At 49.6% G+C, this 22,861-nt stretch overlaps 2 protein-coding genes across 3 annotated transcripts in view; one reads left to right on the forward strand and one right to left on the reverse strand.

The window, feature by feature from the left end:
* Positions 1-21,669, forward strand: part of METTL9 (methyltransferase like 9) — a 46,616-nt gene extending 24,947 nt beyond the window's left edge. Inside the window, exon 5 of one of the 2 annotated variants that reach the window (XM_055136903.1) lies at positions 20,949-21,669. In XM_055136903.1, the coding sequence (XP_054992878.1) occupies positions 20,949-21,151 (203 nt within the window). In that variant the 3' untranslated portion in view covers positions 21,152-21,669. Of the gene's footprint in view, positions 1-20,945 lie in introns of both variants that reach the window. The other variant, XM_055136902.1, reaches the window with a different exon arrangement.
* IGSF6 (immunoglobulin superfamily member 6) lies at positions 7,462-18,821 on the reverse strand. The gene is made up of 6 exons (XM_012931720.2): positions 18,764-18,821; positions 15,316-15,669; positions 12,309-12,415; positions 11,253-11,300; positions 10,828-10,908; positions 7,462-8,502 (listed from the first exon to the last, which is right to left on the reverse strand). The coding sequence occupies exons 1-6, from the start codon at positions 18,819-18,821 to the stop codon at positions 8,446-8,448; spliced, it is 705 nt and encodes a 234-aa protein (XP_012787174.2). The 3' UTR covers positions 7,462-8,445.
* Positions 21,670-22,861: the final 1,192 nt, after the last annotated feature.

Genomic DNA, 22,861 nt, shown 5'->3' on the forward strand with positions numbered 1-22,861 from the left:
AAAATTGTTAGTTTTTCTATTTTATTGCCTCCTTCTGCCTTGGGTTCAACAACTTATGAACTTGCTGACATTTTTACGTTGCTTCTTTTGAAGTAAGCTCATCTGCCGCTTCCTTCCCTCAGTTCAGATGTTCCTGAAGGAAGAGAGAGCACAAGAGTCTTGGAATTCCTGTGGCCCCAGCAAGCAGGGGCCTGGGGGGTAGTTGCTCAGCGGGGGTGACTGACCTTAAGCCACTCCCTCCCGTTTCTGGTCTGTTCCATTGAGTGGGGCGAAGGTTTCCTGAGCTCCAGCAAAGCCCCCCCAGCTCCCCTAGCCACAGCTGCTCTTCTCAGGATGACGAGCTGCAGGCAGGGGGCCTCTTTGGGGAGCCGGAGTGGGGGTGTACTGGGGGGTGAGAGAGGGCGTCAGACACTCCGCTCCCAGGAGGAGGCAGTCCCTGATGCGGGTCTCCACCCAGTTCCCCAGAATCAGGCGAGGTCAGTGCCTCTCCCCCATCTCCCCTATCTCCCCCGGGGGCCTCTAGGACCACCTCCCCCGGCGGGTCAGCATCCCTGGTGACCGGCTCTCGCCAGTGATTAGATGGGTTCCTCGGTCCCCCGCACCGTCAGGTGGAGCCCCCCCCCTTCTGTGCCCTCTGCTGAGCTCTGCACCCTGTCACCATCGGGCGGGGTCTCCGGAGACCCCATGCCATTGGTGCCGCTTCTAGATGCTCGGCCTCCTTGTGCTCCATCAGTGTTTCCATCTGGGGCCTGTGCTGCCACTCGGGTGCTTCTCCCCTTCTCGTCCTTATTTTCACTGCTCGGGGGGCCCCTTGAGATGCAGTGCCGGGGTCATGTCCGCGTGCGGCCTGGGTGATGGGGAAGCAGGATTCTTCAGACGGCCGTGTTGGGGGGAAGCCACTCCCCTCTTTCTCTGCACTCTCACGCGTCTGCTGTTGGCCATGTGGCCGGGGAGGGAGAGGGCTGCCCCACGCGAGTGTCCGCCCATCCTCCGGACAGCGACAGGCCTCGTGCTGGCCTCCCGCGTCCCGTGGCCTGCCGCGGGTGCCGAGCTGTCCCCTGTGTGCTGGGGCCTCAGCTCGCTCTGGGCTCTGCAGGTGGCCAGGTTGCAAGGTCCTGGCGCCCGGTGCCCCGTTGGGCGGGCACCTGATGGAACTTGCCCGCGACTTCCTGCCACAGTGGAGGTGGGAGAGCCGGAGAGGAAGCATCCGTCTAACAGTGCGTTTCACCCCAGGGTCCTCACCTGGGGAAAGGGAAGGAAGCTTGGCCAGGTCTCTGGGCTGTCCTGAGCAGGGCCAGCACGAGCTCGGGCCCTTGCTGCTCAGTTCCCCGAGCCCCGGTGCCTCGCTGCTGGGGGCGACCTTTGGTGACCTCCCCAGGCTGCTCTGTGACACTGTTCCTGCTTCCCTTTCGAGCCGCTCATTCGAGGCTGATGGTTGCCATGTGAGGCCTCGGGAGGGCTGGGGGGGGGGGGGGCTGAGTGGTCTCGCTGTGTGAGCTCATGGGTGCCGGCCTGTTTCTGCCTGTTGGAGTGGGTTTGGCACACTTGACTCAGTTTATTTACTTTTTAAACAGGGCACAGTCTTTAGTTGTAATGATGCTTGTATTCCCCCTCCCCCCCGACTAGTGTTGTTGTTGTTCGGATGACGGGGGTCACACACGCTTGGTTGTGCTCACTGGGGTGTCTCCTTGGTTGTGGGGCTCACACGTGTTCTGGCTGGAGACCCCCACTGTGCCGCCCACTCACGGTGTCCGTCTGTGTTCTCATCAGGAGGTCAAGGCCGCCCCGTGGGGGTGCCAGGGCTCTGAGATGGCAGAGACTTGGCTCACTCGGGTGGCTGCAGGGATCGGACTTGTGGCCTTGAGCAGGCCAGGCACTTTCTGCCTTTGGGCCATCCCTTACTTAGGTGACGCTCTTCCTGTCTTGAAGTTGAACCACTGCAGTTTTGTTAATTGTGGTTGTGTTTTTTTTTTTTTTTGAAAAAAGAACAGAAGGCAGAAGGCAAGATGTAGCTTTTTTAAAGGTTTGATATAATATAGCCCAATTTTCGCTAGAGACTATTGATCGAGTGAGAATTGTCTTAAAGCATCAAAAAAAGAGAAAAATAGGTAAAGGAGCATTAATTACATTGCAAATCTGAAAATATAGCAACTTGTTTAATTTTTAAAAGTTGCAATTTTTGTACGCATAAATCATGGTAAGAAGAGTTCAAGCAGCTTACAGGATGGTTTAAGATGGAAGTTGCTTCCTTACACCATATGGTTTTTGGTTTTTTTTTTTGGTCACACCTGGTGGTGCTCAGGTGCTACTCTTGGCTCTGCTCTCAGGAATCACTCTGATCACTCCTGGTGGCACTCAGGGGACCATATGTGACGCCGGGGATTGAAACCAGGTCGACCGCCTGCCAGGCAAACGCCCTACCCGCTGTTCCATGGCTCCGGCTCAGTCCCACGGTTTTTTTTTTTTTCTTTTAGGGTTTCCTAAAAATCCTTCCAGAAAGTCTGTGCAAAAATACTATGTGTACATGAAAAAACTGAGTATATAATTAAACTCATTATGAATGCTTCTGTTGCCTTTTCCCACTGTTTATCTAGGAAATTATCACCTAACTGCACATACATGAGTATGTCTGCATCAGTGGGCGTGAGCTCTAGATGCCGGAGCTGGTTTTACTGGCTTCCGAGAGTTGATTGTTTTATTGGCAGGAACTTAGTGGCCACTATTTAAATTGACCGTAGTGGGAGAACTGAAACAAAGTGGATGTTGGCAAACCCAGGTGGCCTCTCCCGCCTCCAAACTGGCTGGTAAATATTTACCCACACAGTATATGATGATTTTTCCCTGAGGAGTTCCCATTTGCCTGGTTTTTATTACTGGTTTTCAATTTGCTTTGTAAGTAGCAGTGAAATGAACACTCCGAGACCAGTCCTCACACATGTACAATATCAGGATGCTTTCTGCTTCAAGGAACAAGGGGCATTTAGAAATTAAAGAAACATTTAGAAATTAAAAAGCTCGTTTTAGAAAAGTGATTTAAGTTGATTGAGACAACTGTTTCATTAAAGTTCAGAGCTTGCCTTTTTTTTTTTTCTTTTTCTTTCCCTCCAGAGTGTTAGCTTTCCTCTCAGAACTACAAAATAGCAGTGTAGACACAATAAAATCTTGAGAGCGGCCTTCTCCCCAAACATGGGTTTTGCTTTGTGGTTTTTTTTTTTTTTTTTTTTTTTGCTTTTTGGGTCACACCTGGCGATGCACAGGGGTTACTCCTGGCTCTGCACTCAGGAATTACCCCTGGCCGTGCTCAGGGGACCATATGGGATGCTGGGATTTGAACTCGGGTCAGCCGCAAGGCAAACGCCCTACCCGCTGTGCTATCTCTCCAGCCCCTTTGCTTTGTGTTTTGGGGAAGAAAGCTTTCCCAGAAATTTGCCCAGTATTTCAGATCTCGTTGGCAAAGCAGAGGTGAGAAAGCATGTACTTTGTCCTCGCACCAGCAGTGCCAGGGAACGGAGACAATCCTGATGTCCTCTCTGGGCCTGGAGTTGGAGTTTTCTGCCCTAAGCAGATTTGCCCTGTGGGGCTGAGCTTGCAGGAGGCAGAATGGCTGAGCTCTCAGTGCAGGAATATCTTCATTCTTTTTGGCCATTTTTTTTTTGTTGTTGACTTTTTTTTGGGGGGGGGGTCACACCCGGCGATGCACAGGGGTCACTCCTGGCTCATGCACTCAGGAATCACCCTTGGCGGTGCTCAGGGGACCATATGGGATGCTGGGATTCGAACCCGGGTCGGCCGCGTGCAAGGCAAACGCCCTACCCGCTGTGCTATCGCTCCAGCCCCTTGTTGTTGACTTTTAAAAAATTTTTTGACCAGTGTTGGTGAGGATGTAGGGGAAACGGGACCCTCATTCACAGCTGGTGGGAATGTTGACTGGTCCAGCCTGTTTGGAAAGATAATATGGACGTTCCTCAAAAAACTAGGAATTGAGCTTCTGTCGACACAGCAATTCTACTCCTGTGGATATATCCCAAGGGCCCTAAAGCTTGATGAAAAGAAAAGACATCTGAACTCTTATTCACAGATAGCCAAACTCTGGAAGCAATTCGAATGTCCACGAACAGATGACTGGACAAAGAAACTGTGGTACATAATGGAGTACTACTCGGCCATAAAAAGGGTGAAACCATGCGGTTTGCTGCTACGTGGATAGATCTGGAGAGTATCATGTTGAGTACAATCAGTCACAGGGAGAGGACTAGACTCAGAATGATCTCTCTTAATAGGTGGGATCTAAAGAAACACCGTAGGGGAATATCAAATGCCCAAGGACAAATAGAAACAAAAAGCGGGAGAAGTGATCATCGGTTCTAATCTTGCAACTGGGGCGGATGGGGGTGGGGGATAGGTTAGAGAAGGGAACACAAGGACCATGGGGGAGGGGAAACGTGCCTCCCACAGAGGCAGGCAGGGGGGGGGGCGGGGGGGGCAGGAGGGAAACTGGGGACACCTGTGAAGGGATTGGTGTTGGAACATTGTATGCTTGAAACTCAGTCACAGGTATCTTTGCCACTTTGTAATTCATGGTGATACAATTACAAAAAAAGAACCTGGGCTTGGAGGGCAGACGTGGAAAGGCAGGTCAGCTTCCCCCCAGAGGGGCTGACACTGTGTGCGGGGGCTGACACTGTGTGCGGGAGATGACAGAGCCGGTGCATGCATTCCCAGCCTGTCCATCTTGGACCTGGCCTTACGGGCGAAAAGTCATAAATGTGTTTCATTCCATCCTGTTCTGTTGCCTTTTGTTATTTGTTTATTGTTTTTAATTTATTAGAAATGTGTGACTCTACTGATTGCTGTTGTTCACTGTTTTTCCGTGTGAAATATTTGTCAATGTGTTTTAGATCTGCCCGAGAAGCTGCTTGAGGGCGTATTCAGAAGTTGATGTCTTCATTTCTGGGTTTAACTTTGTCTCCAATCCTGCATATTCCCCCTTGGCTTATGTGACTTGACTCCACACAGATGCCTCTAAACCAGGGGTTTCAGATTCGCTCAAGTCTTAGAGAAATTACTTTTCCCGATGATCCCATTAATATCTTCTGACGTGTGGTTTAAGCATTGTTCTCTAGAGGCTGAGGGGGGTGTTGACGCCAGGATTCCTGTCTCTGTCCATTCCTCTCTTTGAATTGTTTTAGTGTTCTCTTTTCAAATCTAAACAGAACCACTAAAGTTAAATCATTTCCAGTGAAAATTCTGGTTGCTTCGAGAGCAGGAAAAAAGTACCGTTAGGGACTCACCAGTCTGTAGGAAAGGGTTGCTGGTTCGGGAGAGACTGGGCTTCAGATCTCAGTTGAAATGCTGAAATAGTGTTTTATAGAGACACTGCTTAGTGGGGCTGGAGCGATAGCACAGCGGGGAGGGCGTTTGCCTTGCATGCGGCTGACCCAGGTTCGATTCCCAGCATCCCATATGGTTCCCCGAGCACCGCCAGGAGTGATTCCTGAGTGCAAAGCCAGGAGTAATCCCTGAGCATCACCGGGTGTGACCCAAAAAGCAAAAAAAAAAGAAAAAAAAGAAACGCTGCTTAGTTGCATTCATACGGTATATTTAAGAACCTATTATATATCACAGTGCTCGCCAAGTAGTGGAAAAACAAAGATAAATGAGAAATGTGTGTCTGGTCTTAGAATGCTTCCAGAAGATAGCTGTCAACAGACAATGGCAGGATATTAGGGTAGGAAGTACGACGAAGTAAGGTGGGTGGGTTTAGAGGAGGGAAGATTAATCACTGGGGAGTTTAGGGGCGCTTTCCTGCAGGGGGTGACATCTGAGTCGTGTTTGTGTCTGTGAAGCATTTTACTGGGCCACGGGGGGAATGGTAGAGGCATCAGTGTGGAAACGTGACCCAGGTGGGACCGGGAGGGACAGGCTGTGCATGGCCTCAGGGCAGCTGGTGAAAGAGGCCTTCGGCAGTGAGTAGGGTGGACACTGTAGAAGTTGCTGTCTCAAGTATTCTCATTCATGATCGAGGGAGTGTAACTACTTTGGGAAAGTGTTGTCCAAATTCAGCCTACATAAGCAATTTTGAAGCCACTGGCCCTGGTATATTCACTGGGAAGCCAGTCCTAGCACTGCTTCGGGACTCGTCTCTGTTAATCAGACAGTCTGAGAAGTCAGTGATCCCACCCGCGAGCGGCTGTCAGCCGTGGGCCTTGCTGGGGTGAGCGCTCGCCCCTCGCCCTCTGTTCCTGGCCCTTCTGGGTGTCATATGCTTGGCTGCAGTCTGGCCGCGCATTGCAACACCGGCTGTTCAGTTTCTGTTTTTGTGCATAATATACACATGGGTAGACTCATCGGCACTGCTCTTCCATGTGCACAAAAATAAGAGTGTTTTGTGTGTGGGGGGGAGGGGTGGGGCACTCACTCAGGAGTGCTCGTGACTCACTCCTGCCTCTCAGTTCAGGGATCACTCCTGCATGCAAGGCAAGAGCCCTGCCCACTGTACTACCACTCCAGCCCCAAGGAGAGTAATTTCTATTCTCCCTTTCTCTCTCTCTCTCTCTCTCTCTCTTTTTTTTCTGACTTTTTTTCTGATTAGGAAGGCTGGGGATGACCAATATAAACCATTAGTACAAAACAAGTTCCAAAGAATCTTCACATGTTTATAATTTCATTGGCATTTTGAACTGACCAGACCCCTAATTTAATACTAGTTTAAAAGAAGCGCTGGGATGAAATAAACACAACGAAGTTGTAATTCAAGTTTAATAATGAACGTGCACTTGTGAATATTTTTAGTTTTGCTTTCCCCCTTGTGGATACTTTAGGTGCTTTCGCACTGAATATTTGAAGAACAGACTAACTGTTCTTCCCGTGGCATGGTGATTTAGTCTCTAAACATCCTTGCTGTGCCCGCCTCTCGGGGGCGCTGTCCCCTAACTGTGTCCAGTGCAGTGCCGGGGCCCAACACTGACATCTAGGGACCGTCATGGCTGACCTGCACTGAGTTGCATTTAACCTTCTACTCTGGCTTACCTGGACTGGAGCGATAACACAGCAGGTAGGGCCTTGCACACAGCTGACCCCGGTTCAATTCCTGTCACTCTCGGAGAGCCCGGCAAGCTACCGAGAGTATCCCACCCGCACAGCAGAGCCTGGCAAGCTACCCGTGGCGTATTCGATATGCCAGAAATACTATATATTCGATATATACTATCTGGCATATTCGATATGCCAGAAATAGTAACAAGTCTCACAATGGAGACGTTACTGGTGCCCGCTCGAGCAAGTCGATGAACAATGGGACAACAGTGCTATGCTGGTGTTTTTTTTTTTTTGGGAGGGGGTCACACCTGTCAATGCACAGGGGTTACTCCTGGCTCTGCACTCAGGAGTCACCCCTGGCAGTGCTCAGAGGACCATATGGGATGTTGGGAATTGAACCTGGGTCGGCCGTGTGCAAGGCAAACGCCCTACCCGCTATACTATATTGCTTCAGCTCCTATTTCCTTAGCTTTCATATTCTCACTTTATCATCTCGGCCGTTACATCCTTGGCTCGCTTTCTGTGACTTAGTGTGAGGCTGGTTATGTCACAGACTCCGGCAGGAAGATGTGTGTTATACCTTTGCCCATTGACCACACCCTGACGGGCCACCCCTGGCGGTGGTGCTCAAGACTGACTCTTGGCTCTGTGTCCATTGATCACTCCTGGCAGGCTCAGGGACCACAGGGGTGCCGGGGATTGAGCCTGAGGTTGGGTGCGTGCCAGGCAAGCGCCCTACCCATGGTACTATCACTCCGGTCCCCTTGGTACTTTCCAAGATGATTTCCTTTAACTCAGGTTTCGACCTTTGCACTCCCCTTCCCTCCCATGTAGTCTAATTGTGCGCCAGTTCTATGGCCCATAAAGATGATTCTCCTTGAGACTGAGTCATATAATAGAACTTCATTCTTGGCCTTGTTGGGGATGTCACCATGCACCCATGTGGGTGAAACAGCAAATATGAAAGTCTTTGAAGAGTCCTTAAAATTTTTTTTTTCTTTTTGGGTCACACCCAGCGATGCACAGGGGTTACTCCTAGCTTTGCACTCAGGAATTACTCCTGGCAGTGCTTGGGGGACCATATGGGATGCCGGGGATCGAACCCGGGTCGGCTGCGTGCAAGGCAAATGCCCTACCCGCTGTGCTATTGCTCCGGCCCCGAGTCCTTAAATTTTTTTAAAAAGCTCCTCAGAAGTTTTCCGGCAAATTCAGGCATGATTTTTGGTTGTGTTTTGTTGGGTTTCGGTAATTACTGTTAGAGATGCCTTATATTCATTCTGCGTACAGCCAGGTGCTTTTTCCATTTCCAGTGAATTGTTTAAAGTCCTCATGGGCGTATGTCCGTTAATAATTGCCGTTATGTTTGCAGTTGGATTTCTGATGACTTGATTGAAAATTAAAACCTTCCTACGGTCTTTCGTACTTGGAAAGCGCACTTCTGTTTTCATAGGTGTTGTCTCTGTCCTGCGGTAGTAAATAATAAGCCATGTTTAAGGTTCCAGCGCAGTGACACCGTGCTGTGAGCAGCGGGTAAACTGCTTTACTCTCTTGCCTTCTGGGTCCCAGCTAGCCTTCCAGTAATCCCTTTTTTTTTTTCTTTAACCATAGAGAAATTTTACTGTAAACCCAACGTCCTGCCATCCCACATCCAGTTATGTGGTTCGATAGCGGGCGGGGTGCTTGGCTGGGACACGCCCAATCTGGATTCAGTCCCAGACACCACGTCAGGTCCCCCAGGCATACCAGGAGTGATCCCTGAATGCAAAGCCACGAGTAAGTCCCCAGCACAGCAGGGTGCGGCCCAAAAAATGAAAAATAAAAACAGTGTTAACTAGGATACAGGTCTTGCCTTCGAATCTTTTAAAATTCAGTCACTGCAGCACTGTAGCACTGTCGTCCCGTTGTTCATCGATTTGCTCGAGCGGGCACCAGTAACGTCTCCATGGTGAGACTTGTTGTTACTGTTTTTGGCATATCGAATCTGACATGGGCGTTTTTTCAGTCTCCCAGGCAGTGCTCAGGGGGCCCCGGAGATACTCCTGGCAGTTCTCAGCCAGGTGCTTCTCAGGGTCAGCAGTGCCTCGGGCCCACTGGCTCCCTGTGTCCTTCCCGCCTCCCCCCCCCAGCACCCCCCGGGCGCCCGAGTGCCAGACGTCTTCTCTCCAGCCCTTTACACTGTCCAGGCAGCCCTGGTCTCACACGCAAGTACTGGGATATTTAGAGTGTGATGCGACTGACATTTGATCTTGTTGTTAGATGCCATTGTCACATCTAAGTCACATTGTGCCTTAGACTTGCCACAGTTCTTCCTTGTTCTGTCACCAAGACAATGACCTTTGTCTCTGCTGAAAAAGATTCCCTGGCCTCAATAAGTCAGAGTGTGAATTTATCATCTTTCCAGGCGGCCTCTTAAGTAATTCGGTTGCGCCCTTATGTGCTTACACATAAGGAAGGAGGAAATGACTTGGTTAGATGAGAGTTTCCTAAACCTCCTGCCCCCCCCTTACAGAAAAAAACATCACTCATCACCAGCCTGGCTGGTTCCAGCTCTGCACTCCTGGTTTCACAGTGGGGGACCTATTTCTTGCTTGTTTGTTCTTTCTAAAATTTGGATCCTTAAACATGCCGTGGGGCCAGAGAGATAGAATGGCAGGTAGGGCATTTGCCTTGCATGCAGCTGATGCCGTTTGGTCCCTGGCACCCCATAGAGTCCCCTGAACCCGCCAGGAGTAACCCCTGAGCACCACTGGGCGTGGCCCAGACACCAATCCCCCACCCCAACCCAAACCGCACCTTTTCTGGGGAGAAAGACCTTTACTGGCCCAGGGCTTGATCCAGGGGCATGGGGACGAGTCCGACTCTAAACAGCATCATGGTTGAAGGGCCTGTTTATAAAGAGCTTTACAGAAACACTGCCAGAATGAGAGTGTATTAGACGTAATGTGGACATATTCCTTCTGACATTCCAAACCTAGAGGCTGAAGAAAAATTGTGTGTGTGTGTGTGGGGGGGGGTTTACTGAGGATAGGCTCATGGCCTTAACATATGCAGTGTCGTACCTCAGATCATACCCCTGGCCTCCAAGAAATACTTGTTTTTTAATATTCATTAGATGGTTTCCTATTGCAAATTCATTGTTGCTTTTTTTGTGGCAAGTAATATTTTCTATATAATATGAGCCATAAGCGCTTGCAACTTCTGCTGAATGTAAGCTGTTTAGTACAAGGCAGCTCCTTTGTTTGTGTTTGAATTTTTTGAGCCACGGCCAGGTCTGCTCAGGGCTGACTCCTGACATGCTCAGGTGTCCCTCCTGAAAGTGCTGGGAGGCAGGGGGTGGGTATATATGGGAATGTTGTGCCAGGGTGTGTGTGTGTGTGTGTGTGTGTGTGTGTGTGTGTGTGTGTGTGTGTGTGTGTGTGTGTGTGTGTGTGTGTGTGTGTGTGTGTGTGTGTGTGTGTGTGTGTGTGTGTGTGTGTGTGTGTGTGTGTGTGTGTGTTGCCAGGGACCAAGCCCAGATTAGACGCACGCCTGGGAAGCCGCCACTGTTCCTTTAATTTACAAGAAGGATCCTTTTCATTATTAAAAATGGTGCCTGTTTCCTGCGTATGCCTGGAAGATGCCAGCCCGATCTCTGGTTACTGTTGTATCAGATGTTCTTTGTCATTTTGTGAAAATCTTTTTGTCTCTCATAAAAGAAAACTTGATCATTGACAGCTTGTTGGCAGTCTAGTAACTTTAGCCAAACATGTTTTATAACTGCATTACATCTTTTTGACGTATTGTACTCACAGGTGGATGGCTTGTTTCCATGTGTCTTTTATTATATAGTTCTTGAGCAATTTCCTGAAAAATGCGCCGAGCACTCATTTTCTGGAAATTTGAGAAAAATAAGTCTCTCTTAGTGCAATAATTGCATAACTGTATGAATGCACATCTTTGGGGCTTTTCTTTTTTGCCATAAAGCTCAAGACTCTCCCCACCAGCATATTTCAGGTACCTAAAATTAACTCATATTGAATATATTAAGTAGAATTTGTGGTTGAAAACGACCAACTTTAAATCACAGCTTACTTCTTAAGACTTTCTGTGAGTTTTTCAATAGTAGATACTATCTACCATGTTGTTCTCTGTGGTTTTTGTTTTTAATATTTAGGATATTTAATAGTTATGGCTGATCACAGTTTAAAAGATACTTTACAACATTTGTCCTGTACCTTTTGTGAGTCTTCTGTTTCTTTGTTTCTTTGACACTTAGATTTTGTCTGTCAAGAGGAAAGAAAACACATATGACATTTCAATACACATATGACTCAACACTGTTGTCTGTTGTCTCGTGGATCCCTCCTGCCTGAATAAGATTAAACTAACAAAATATTTAGGTGATAAATGGAGCCAGTAACTTTCATGTCTTTTTTTTTTTTTTGCTTTTTGGGTCACACCCAGTGATGCACAGGGGTCACTCCTGGCTCATATACTCAAGAATTACTCCTGGTGGTGCTCAAGGGACCATATGGGATTCTGGTAATCGAACCTGGGTCGGCCGCGTGCAAGGCAAACGCCCTACCCGCTGTGCTATCGCTCCAGCCCCCTCATGTCATTTTTTGAGATGCATTCATTAATAAAATAACAACTCAGATTTGTTGGGACTGTATGGTATTTTCTGTATGCTTGGTGCAGGGATTGAACTGGGATCTTTTACATGTAAAACGTGGACTCTGCCAGTGAACTTCATATACTGGAATTCACATAACACACCTGTACTCTGATGTGTACCATAGAAACAGCCAGAGATGCTCCTCAGGAACTGCCCGTGAAAAATATTTTAAGAGAGCCTGTAATCACTGCTGGCCCTCTGACACTCTGAGAGTCTGTTCTCAGGCCTTTGTTAGATAACAGAAAGCATTCTCCATCTCCCTCAGCAGAAAGCAGCATGGGACAGTGTCACACAGAGTGGACTCCTACTGTTCCTTTGTTTTACAGAGAAAACACTAGAAATGGTGTGTTCTGGTCAGTAATTTTGGTGATTCAAATTTGGAGAGAGAGAGAGAGAGAGAGAGAGAGAGAGAGAGAGAGAGAGAGAGAGAGAGAGAGAGAGAGAGAGAGAGTGTGTGTGTGTGTGTGTGTGTGTGTGTGTTTTCTGTAGACCTCTTAGATGCAAAGGGAGGTGCAAGTTAGAGGAGTTCTTTCTGACACCCACACATCTGGGGGGATGGAAATCGTTTTCCGAAGACAGTATTCTGGGACGGGCAAGGTGCGAAGATTGCACTTACTTTGGGCAGGATGATGAAGACCACAGTCATGCCGGCGATGTAGACAGAGAGCAGCGCTAAGACAGCTATCAGGAAACTCTGCATGCTCTTGCTGAGAATCTTAGTGTCTTTGGAAATTACACAAAACCAGTTAAGAACAGGAGTCAGCATTGAAACACATTAATGCAAATATATGTGTCAAGCATAGCGTCACGCTAGAGGTAACACAGACTCACTCCTCTTGGTTCTTCACAGAAGGGTGGATTCAGGGTCTCCCGGTTCCAGACACACTTAGCTATACTAGTACTTAAAGCCAGTACATCACTTCTTTACATTTATTCTAGGTATGTTAGTTGTTACAACCAGTACATCACTTTTTAAAACTTATTACATTTTTAAAAAGAACACGATTTTAAAACCAGAAAGGTCCTAAGATATAATATTACTTAATATAATCCTGGGCTGGAGCGATAGCACAGCAGGTAGGGCATTTGCCTTGCACGAGGCCGACCCGGGTTTGATTCCTCCGCCCCTCTTGGAGAGCCCGGCAAGCTACCGAGAGTATCCCGCCCACACGGCAGAGCCTGGCAAGCTACCCGTGACATATTCGATATGCCAAAAACAGTAATGACAAGTCTCACAATGGAGACCTTACTGGTGCCTGCTCGAGCAAATTGATGAACTACGGGACGACAGTGCGATGACAGTGCAATATAATCCTAAGAATCCCCGTTGATTTTTCAGTTTTGGGACCACCCCTGGCGGTACTCAGGGCTTACTTCCTGTTTCTGCTCAGGGATCACTCCTGGCAGGGCCCGGAGAACCATATGGGTGCCTGGGATCAAACCCAGTTCTGCTGAGTGCAAGACAAATGCCCTACGTGCTGTACTACTACTCCAGCCCCAAGAATCACCTTTTATATAAAGCCTTTATATATATATAAAAAAAAAAATTGTAGGAAGAGTTTGTTCAATGATGTTTTCTATTTCCTTTGGTAGCAGTGGTATACAAGGTCACCAAGAATTTGTATACGGAGCTGACATATTCCCCCAAAGTTTGTTAAGGCTGTAATAATCTCGAACCGTGTGCATGATTGAGTAGCGCTGTCTGCTAAGGAACCCAGGATGGCTGTTCAGGAGGATTTTACGGTACTTAACTGTGTGCTTAAAAGACAGCCGTTATCACATGCCACCCGTCTTTCTAATAATGTTCTAGAAGTAGAACTAGTGAATCCATTTCCACATTCTGGATGTATTCCTCCTTGCAGGTAGTCTCCTGTACTCCAGGTAGGGAGAAAATAATATGCACTACCTATACAAATACAGTTCGGTTTACAAATGTAATTTGAGTAGCTGGTGATTTTAAAATAAATGTTCTACAGATGCTTATCCTGTGAACCCAGCTTATACAATATATAGTTTTGTTGTAAGATTAGCTAACCAGCCATATCTCTAAACTTTAAAAAAACACTTCAAAGGCTAAATTAGGAACTCTGTAGAAAAGGCAGGAAGTAGCCATGTTTATCTCCACTGTACTTTGATGCTTTAAAGACAATCTCTTCTTTTTTTTTTTTCTTTTTGGGTCACACCTGGCCATGCACAGGAGGTACTCCTCGGTCTGCACCCAGGAATTACTCCTGGCAGTGCTCAGGGACCATATGGGATGCTGGGATTCGAACCTGGGTCTGCTGCATGCAAGGCGAACACCCTACCTGCTATCGCTCCAGCCCCCAGACGATCTCTTCTTGAGTCTTGGAGAGAATTCAGTGGCTGAGCACAGGAATAGGACCCGGCTTGATCCCAGGCACCACAGACCCTGAGCACTGCTCGGTGTGGCCCCCAAATAAAAACAAAACCTCTTTTTCATAAAGACTTGCAGGCCCTCTTTTAACTACCTGGGTTTCTTTGGACTAATATTTCTTATACATAACTAATTCAGCATGAGCTACAAATCTTCAAAGTTGTATGTTTTAATATTTGTAATAACACTTATGAGTACTTGCTGTGTGAACCAGGCATGGTTAAAAGTGTTTTATACATTTTAACAGTTATAATTCACAGGGAAAAATAACATTGAGGGGTATCAAAAACTTACTAAAAGCCTCCTGGTAATAAACAGTAGGGATAATAGCACAAGACTTCTCCCTGGCTTTTTGTTTCTGTGCTGCCAGGGGTCAGACTCAAGGCCTCCTACATACAAGGCAGGTGTTTTACCACTGAGCTGCATTGCTAGCGCTTTTCAGCAAAGGAGGCCCAAATAAAAGGGAAGGAGTGACGGTCTTCCTCCCCAGAACCACCTGGCTCCTTCCCTCACAGTCCCGTCTCTCCTGAAAGTGTTTGCTTCTGGGACTTAGCTAGGCTTGTGGGTGCTCAGCCCTGGGAACATTGTCCCGGGCCTTCTGCCCCTCCGGCACCGCTCCCTGCGTTTTGGCACTCTCCAGCGTGGGCGTTTTCCTTAGCCTGATCCCCATCACTGTGCTTCCTCAGGGCTTTGTTCTGGGTGGTCCAGTCACTGGGGCCGGTTCCCGAGCAAGGTGCTGGGAGCCGCAGTGTCCCTTAGGGCTCGGTCTGTCTCACCACTCACTACACTGGGCATGGGGAGAGAATCCAGCGCCTGACATAAGCCTGAGTGCCTTTCTCGAGGTTCGGAGATGGGGCCAGTGGTTTTATTATTATTATTATTATTATTATTATCATCATCATCATCATCATCATCATTGCTTTATGGGTCACACCCAGCGATGCACAGGGGTTACTCCTGGCTCATGCACTCAGGAATTACTCCTGGCGGTGCTCAGGGGACCATATGGGATGCTGGGAATTGAACCCGGGTCGGTCGTGTGCAAGGCAAACACCCTCCCCGCTGTGCTATCGCTCTAGCCCCCCCCTCCCCCCGGTGGTTCTTTAATCTAACCCTCATGTTGGCTGGGCTCAGGCTCTGCCCATCCCGTCGGCAGCTTTCTCCCCTGGTCTCTGCATCCCGGTAGAGCCGTGCGTTTAAGGAGAGCATCAGACCCCAGCTGACAGACCTCTTACCGCCAGCAGGGTCCCGTTGCCTGTCCGCTTCGCCCCTGGGTCCACCGACGCCGTGAAGGCGATGCCACAGATGTAGATGGCGCTGTCGTTGGGGGTCGGCTTGCTCACCGTGAGGGAAACCTGCTTCTCGGCCATGTTCTTCTTCTCGGTGAATCTGTCACCCTGGCATCCCTTCTCACACAGGCTCTCGGTCTGCTGCGCACCGTAGCGAAACCACAGGCTGGCTGGGGGCTCCGGGGGGCACCCCGAGGTGTCAAAGGAGCACTCCATGATTACGGCCTCTTGCGTGTAGTCCACCTCGAGGTAGGGAGGCTGGGAGACGGAGACGGTGCACTGGCCGGCAGCGCCTGTGCGGGGCCCGAGCACGCGGTTAGCAGGATGTCCCCAAGGGCAGCGACCTGCCCGTCCCTCGCTCCTGCGCCAGCTCCCACGGGACCGCCAGTCCCCGCCCTGCCTCTGCTTCACAGCGAGGCCTGGCACCTGGGGACAGCTCCATGGAGCGTCCCGCAGACTCAGCGGGAGCAGAGGAGGGAGCCCACATTCGGGGGTTGAGGCGGTCACCATGGCCGTGGGCAGCGCGGGTCACTGCCCGCGACTGGGCCCGGGGCAGGAGCGAGTTTTGGCTTGTCGGGCTACTCGGGGGTTGTGGCAGTGCTCAGTGGTGCCTGCTGGAACTTGGTCGGCCCTGTGGGGACTATTGTCAAAGGCAAGAGGTGCGCCCAGGGGCAGAGCCCGTGGTCGGAGCCCGGGGCAGCCTGTGGCGCCTTTGGTTCCTGCTGGCTCCTGCCCCCTGCACGCTGCTGTGTGGCCCCGGCAGCTGGACGTATATCCTGACCGAGACCACCCACTCGAGTTGGGGGCCCGCCTTGGGGGTGTCCAGCTCTGATCTGTGCCTCTCAGTTTTCTTACTAGCAAAAGGGGGGTGATACCATTTACCTGTGCGGCTGCGGGGATGCGAGAGGGGGAGCCCCGGAGCACAGGGGTGTCTGCTCGGGGGAGGCGTGCCAAGCCCCTCCCAGAAGCCGCTCCGTTTCCGACAGCCCGGGCCTCCCGGCAGGGCGGTGGAGACACGGCCAGGCGGGACCGTCCGCTCTGCATTGTGACAGCGCCACGCTCTGGGCTATGGAAGTTGGGTCCCCACCGAGGCCTCCTAATCCCAGAGGTCCACGAAACTGGGGAGCCCCCCACCCCCGCCCCACCCCCAGGAATTTACGGTCGGGAAACACCTTCTCCTTGGGGGCCAGGAGAGACTCCGTGTGAAGGGCTGCTGGTTGAGACAGATGAACTCTGTTTGCAGCCGTGACTGCCTGACCCTCTGGTACTCGTCTGCCAATGGCCTTATTTGTCGGACTTTGTCCAACCCCCCTTGTTGCTTAAGCTGCAGACCAGGGTTTCTCCCTGACAAAGTCCTTCTCCAAGGTCCTCGCCCAAAGCAGAAGAGGGATTCGAAGTGACGAGGCACATCGAGCCTGACCGTGTTTTGATTTTAGTAACTGTCCTGTGAGGTGAACCGGGAGCTTCTAAAGCAGCTGCAAGAAGCCGCCCCGGGGCTGGTAGAGCGAACTCGCCTTTCCCACGCAACCTCGTCTCCCCACGGGTACAGGGAAATGCTGGGCCGTGGACAGCGGGTGGAAATGTGAAAGGAATTGGCCTGCCAGGGGCCAGCAGAGGGGGCCCACGGGCTCTCTAGCTCACGGCCTTCATCAGAATTTTATTTTGTTTTATTTTAGTTTGGGGGCCACGCCTGACAGTGCTCAGGGGTTACTTCTGGCTCTTCACTTAGCAGTGACTCCTATGGAGCTCGGGGAACCAGATGGGGGGCCGGGGATCAAACCCGGGTCGGCCGTGTGTGGGGCAGGCACCCTCCCCGCGCTGCGCTGTCCAGCCCCGTTTTGTCAGTTTTAAAAAGAGAGTTGACTTTCCACATGTCCCCCGAGAACCGAGGCCCTGGGGAAAACCAGGTATTGGCAATCTGGACAGTTCCTATCTCGCTCCTCCTGTGAAATTCGCAGCTAGCGGTTTCCTGAGAGCGCGCAGGCCCTCGAGGACCCCGCTGTTCCCACTCGGCCAGTTAAGTAATATCTGCACAGAAAGGGGAAGTTGGGGTGACTCGTCACGCCACCGCCAGTTCCTATGAAAAGGCCTCTCTGAGAGAGGAGAGGGTTTTCATTTTAATTTGACTGGTTTTGGGGCTGCACCTCGTCTATGCCCAGGGCTCACTCCTGGCAGAGCTCTCGAGGGGACCCTCTGAGGTGTCGGGGATTGAGCCTGGATCAGTTGCATGAGAGGCAAGCATCCTCCCCGCCGTGCTAGCACTCCGGCCCCATATCACAACACAACTCTCAAAAGCTCCTTTAAAATAGCACCAGTTAGGGGCTGGAGTGATAGCACAGCAGGTAGGGCGTTTGCCTTGCACATGGCCGACCTGGGTTTGATTCCCAGCATCCCATATGGTCCCCTGAGCAGGGCCAGGGGTAATTCCTGAGTGCAGAGCCAGGAGTGACCCCTGAGCATCGCCGGGTGTGACCCAAAAAGAAAAAAAAAAAAAAAAAAAGAATAGCACCAGTTAAATTTCAGAAAAAATAACCCACCATTTAAAGGAGCACAAACGACCACCCCCACAAATGACTAAAAAATTCTCACCCTCCCCCCAAGAGAAAAATAAATCACTCCAGGGGTTGGAGAGGTAGGAAAGTGGGTAAAGCAGACCCAGTTTTGATCCCCCAACATCACGGATGGTCCCCCTGAGCGCAGAGCCAGGGGTAAGCCCCGCGCACAGCCAGCTGGGGCTCCGAAACAAAGGCCAGCTACAAAAGCGGACATACTTTTTCTCTGAAAGAAGCCTTGGCAGTTTTGAATTTTTACAAGCACTTTAAAAAAATTTGCAGAAATCCAGCTTCTCAGAAACGCTGTTCTTTGAAAATACTCTGCCAGTGTTTGTTTCTCGCCTGTGGCACGCGGGGTGAGTCTCCTCCATTAAGAGCCAAATTGTGGACAAGAAGCACATGTGACTTTAAGGAACCTCCCAGCCCCCCGGGATATGCTCCTCTCTCTAGCAGCATAGCAGCATCGGAGGGAGTGTTCAAAGTGAGTTTTTCCCAGTTATATTTTTGTTAACTGTTTCATTTGAACAGAAAGGAAGCTTACTACCTAAGTTTCTGTACTGTTACACATTTTTTTTTGTTTTTGTTTTTGGGTCACACCCGGCGATGCACAGCGGTTACTCCTGGCTCATAAACTCACGAATCACTCCTGGTGGTGCTCAGGGGACCATATGGGATGCTGGGAATCGAACCCAGGTTGGCCGAGTGCAAAGTGTAATGCACGCTGTCCTATCGCTCCAGCCCCTATACTCTTACACATTTAAAAATCAACCCGTGAGGATTAGGTCATAAATCCATAAGGCAAATAACAGCGATGGATTGAAATAAGAAGTCTTACCAATGTGAAACAGAATCAGGTTGATTTTCAGACCCACGATGATCCTGGCCGTGCCCATGGCGTTCGTCCTTCTGGGCGCGCCCAGGAGCTCTCACGTATTTCAAGAGCTGGCTTTTTTTTTTTTTTTTTTTAATTTTAAAGGAAGAACTGAAGAGGAACTCTTCTTACGGAACCATAATCAGGAACTTTTTGAAGTTGTGTAAAGATGGTTTGTAACCCAATTTCATCATTCCGAGTTGAGATTTTAGCTTGGAGCACAGTTTTTGGTTTGTGTTTGGGCCACAGCTGGCGGTGCTCAGGGGTCGCTCCTGGCTCCGCAGGCAGGGATCACTCCTGGCGGGCTTGGGCCACCGTGCAGGAGGCCGGGGACGGACCATGTGCAACGTGTGTGTGTGTCGGGTGCATGCTTCGTGGGTTTCGCAGGCCCTCGGGGCCGTGAGGGGTGTTGGGCAAGGCTTTGATTCCCGTGCAGCACAGGTTCCGGGAGCAGGACGTGTGGTCCGGTGGGCGGTTCGGATTTAAGTCCCCAGAGCAGGTCAGTGGCAGGTCCTGTGCCTGCCGTGTGCCTCGTGCTGCAGCCGCTGATGGGAGCGTCTCCGTGTCCAGGCAGAGAGCTGGAGGGGCGTCACGGGGCAGCTGGGAGTAAGTCGTGGCACTAATGAGTCACATCCTAGTTTTGCGTTGCCCCTTGCCCCGTGTGCTGTGAAACAGACTTGTGGGCACTTCCTGGGCCCTTCCCCCTCCTGCCGCTCAGAAGCAGCCGAGACTGCGGTGGCCCAGCCTGAGCCAAAGGGGCCTTAGTGGAGACGCGGGGCCGCAGCTCGGCGGCGAGAGGGGGGTCAGGCGTGTGTGGTGCCAAGAGGAGCGTCCCAGTGTCGCTGATAGAGGGCCCAGCTCACGGCCGTCAGTGCTGTCCCCGCCTGCCCAGGCGGCCACTCTGCTCAGTCCCTGTGCCCGCGGGCAGGACTTCCCGAGGGCTCAGGCGCCCATGAGAAGGAACGAGAAACCTGCCCGTGTTCCTGACTAAGAGTGGCCCGTAAGCCAGGAATACATTTTCCTCCTAATGTCGTAAAATGCTTATAATATTATTTTGGATTACTGTCATGTTTAAAATTAATTTTTTTTTTTGGCTGAAGTGATAATACAGTGGGGAGGGCGTTTGCCTTGCACTCGGCCAACTTGAGTTCAATCCCCGGCGTCCCATAGGGTCCCCCAAGCACCACCAGGAATAATTCCTGAGTACAGAGCCAGGAGTAACCCCTGAGCATCTCTGGGTGTGACCCAAAAACCAAAACACATATATATATATTTGTCTCTATAGATTTATACACACTTGCCCATGTATAATGGCATACATATACCATTTGTGTTGGTGTCCTGTGCAGTCACTGCTTGGCGTGTCTCGTCCTTAAAAGACTTTATCTGCTCTGTCCCCTCCGTCTAGACCCCCCGACTATCTTGGGTATCTGATGCTCGTAGGTTTGGAAATGGCCACCATAGTCTTCAGTCACATAGGAGAAAAGTTAGTTGAGTCATTCATTCTAATGTTAAAGCTTTCGGTTCAGCAATTTTCATGAAATTGTTCTAATCAGTTGGGGTGGGGGGTAGATGAGTTTCCCTAAAAGAGAAAGAAACAAAAACCCTCACTGGTGCTGTTCCTATACATTCAGATCCTTAAATATCCAGTTTTTATTTTCAGTCCGATAATTCTCTGGTTAATACGTTGCACGCATTTCCTCATCAGCAGTGTCTTATTATAATAAAACACTTACTATAAGGTCTTATTTAAAACCCTCATTCGAAACCTTCTTCAAATGTGTTACTCTGGGCTTATCTGTTCTGATACTCAGTCAACCAATTTTCCAAAACCGGTCAAGCACCCTCACAGTCAGCCTCAGGGAGGTAATGCCCAAAACTCTGGCAGAGAAGATAATGCTCTGGGCCTCAGGGCTGGAGGGCCCGGGGATGACCACGCTGCTATTCTCACTAACCGCGTGAGCTTCGGCCAGACCGCGTGAGCTTCGGCCAGTCCCTGCGCTGTTCTCTGTGCATTATCTCCGTCCCCCTCACGGATGATTCATCCTGACACGCCAGGTCATGGGCAAACACTGTTCCTCCCCACTTCCCTCTTGAAAGGACTTGTCCGTTCAAGAATTTAACTGAATATTTCTATTTGTTTTAGTAGGTGGCAAGTGGGAGAAACCATCAGAAATTTTGGAAATCAAGGGACAGAATTGGGAAGAGCAAGTGAACAGTCTGCCCGAAGTCTTCCGAAAAGCTGGTTTTGTGATCGAAGCTTTCACCAGACTGCCGTACTTGTGTGAGGGCGACATGTACAATGACTACTACGTGCTGGACGACGCGGTCTTTGTCCTCAAGCCGGTGTAGACGGGGGAGTGGGGGGTGGGGGGCCAAGTCTCCACAGTCTGCCCCAGGAATGTCCACCCGAGAAGAGGGGGCCGCATTCACGACTGTGTGGAGGGAGGAACTTTGGGGGCTGCCGTTCTAAATATCATGTAGGAATTAAAAAAAAAGCCAAAATACTAATTATTTCTTCGTAGTGTGTAAAAGGAATGTTTTTAAAACACAAAAATGCAACTCGTCGAGGATTTTTATCCGCTCTCTACTCAGTAATGCAGGTCACATTCCAGCGATGGAAGATATTTTTTATACTTAATCGCAGTCGGGATTCGTTCCCAGGCAGAGTCATCGTCCCGACTCCAACAAAACCAATGCATACTACGGATTGTTTATACGAAAAGGAAGACTGGCAATAAAACTGCCCATTCAGTCGCGAATATTGGTTATAAGGTATAGCCACTGATACTCTTTCATGTTTAGAAATTCTTTCTGTCATTATTCAAGAAAATGTTTTTAATCATGCTAATAAACTTTTTTGGAGATGACTTTTGGCATGTGTTGAGTCACTGGGAGGCTCCCCTCACATGTCGTGTTGCTTCGGGTTCAGGGACGTCCTGCGTCGTAGCATCGCGTGAAAGATGCAGTCGATCCGAGTCTGAGAAAGGACGGCTTCAGACTCGGGGAGAGGCAGGGAGGGAAGGAGATGCCCGCAGGTCATGGCAAAAGACTCATTCTCAGAAGAGCCATCACCCCCACTCCCAGTTCAAGCCGCAAAACACTGACTTCCTGTTTCCAACACTTCTACATCCTTCAAATTTTGCTTTGCTGGACAATGTCATGTCCTTCAGAATAGGAAACATCCCGTTATATCTCCCAATAAGATGCAATCTAAAAACGTGTTCATTTCACTTCTTACTCTACACTTGCACATGACGTTCCTACAGCGTGAATCTGCCTCAGATCCTTAACCGAGTTTAGTGTTTGCCAAGAATATATGGTTATGACCATGTCACACTCATCCGTTCTAGAATCCGTGAGTGCCTCCAGCCATATACCCCAAAATGTTGCAGTAGAGGAACTCATTAGCAAGATCAGTAACCATGGTGGATATTACATGGAGCAGAGCACTTAACCCAGAATTTGAAATTTCAGTAATAACAAAGACGTTGATTTGAGATTATGGTTATTAACAATATGTTATTCTCACAACTTTATTCTTTTCACTCAGGTGTTTCATTAAGTACTCTAGTTTATATGCTCATAGAAGTCATCGAATGGACATTTACTGCAACACCTGGATATAAAGGAGAATTAAAGCTTTGAGAAGAATTTCTTGATTGTGCATTAAGAACAGCATTCCCGCACCTCACACCAGTTTCCTCTCTTGCTACTGTGGATAGTCATAATAAGAATTGGATTGTGTGATTTATGCAAAATTATTATTGGCATGGGCTGGAGCGATAAGCACAGCGGGTAGGGCATTTGCCTTGCATACGGCCAACCGGGTTTGATTCCTCTGCCCCTCTTGGAGAGCCCGGCAAGCTACCAAGAGTATCCTGCCCGCATGGCAGAGCTTGGCAAGCTACCCATGGCGTATCTGATATGCCAAAAACAGTAACAAGTCTCATAATGGAGACGTTACTGATGCCTGCTCGAGCAAATTGATGAGCAACGGGGATGACAGTGACTGATTATTGGCACATTCTAATGGATTTTTTTTTTTCTGTAGGAATTTAA

The sequence above is a fragment of the Sorex araneus genome, chromosome 4 (genome assembly GCF_027595985.1).
Source record: "Sorex araneus isolate mSorAra2 chromosome 4, mSorAra2.pri, whole genome shotgun sequence".
In the NCBI taxonomy this organism is placed as follows: domain Eukaryota; kingdom Metazoa; phylum Chordata; class Mammalia; order Eulipotyphla; family Soricidae; genus Sorex; species Sorex araneus.

Bases quoted from the DNA above. Each gene is read 5' to 3' on its own strand.
- IGSF6 (XM_012931720.2), bottom strand. From the start codon at position 18,821: ATGGGCACGGCCAGGATCATCGTGGGTCTGAAAATCAACCTGATTCTG. The intron at 15,670-18,763 runs GTAAGACTTCTT...GGCCCCGCACAG, and splicing joins CCTGATTCTGTTTCACATTG to GCGCTGCCGGCCAGTGCACC. The intron at 12,416-15,315 runs GTCTGTCAGCTG...TAATTTCCAAAG, and splicing joins GACCCTGCTGGCGGTAAGAG to ACACTAAGATTCTCAGCAAG.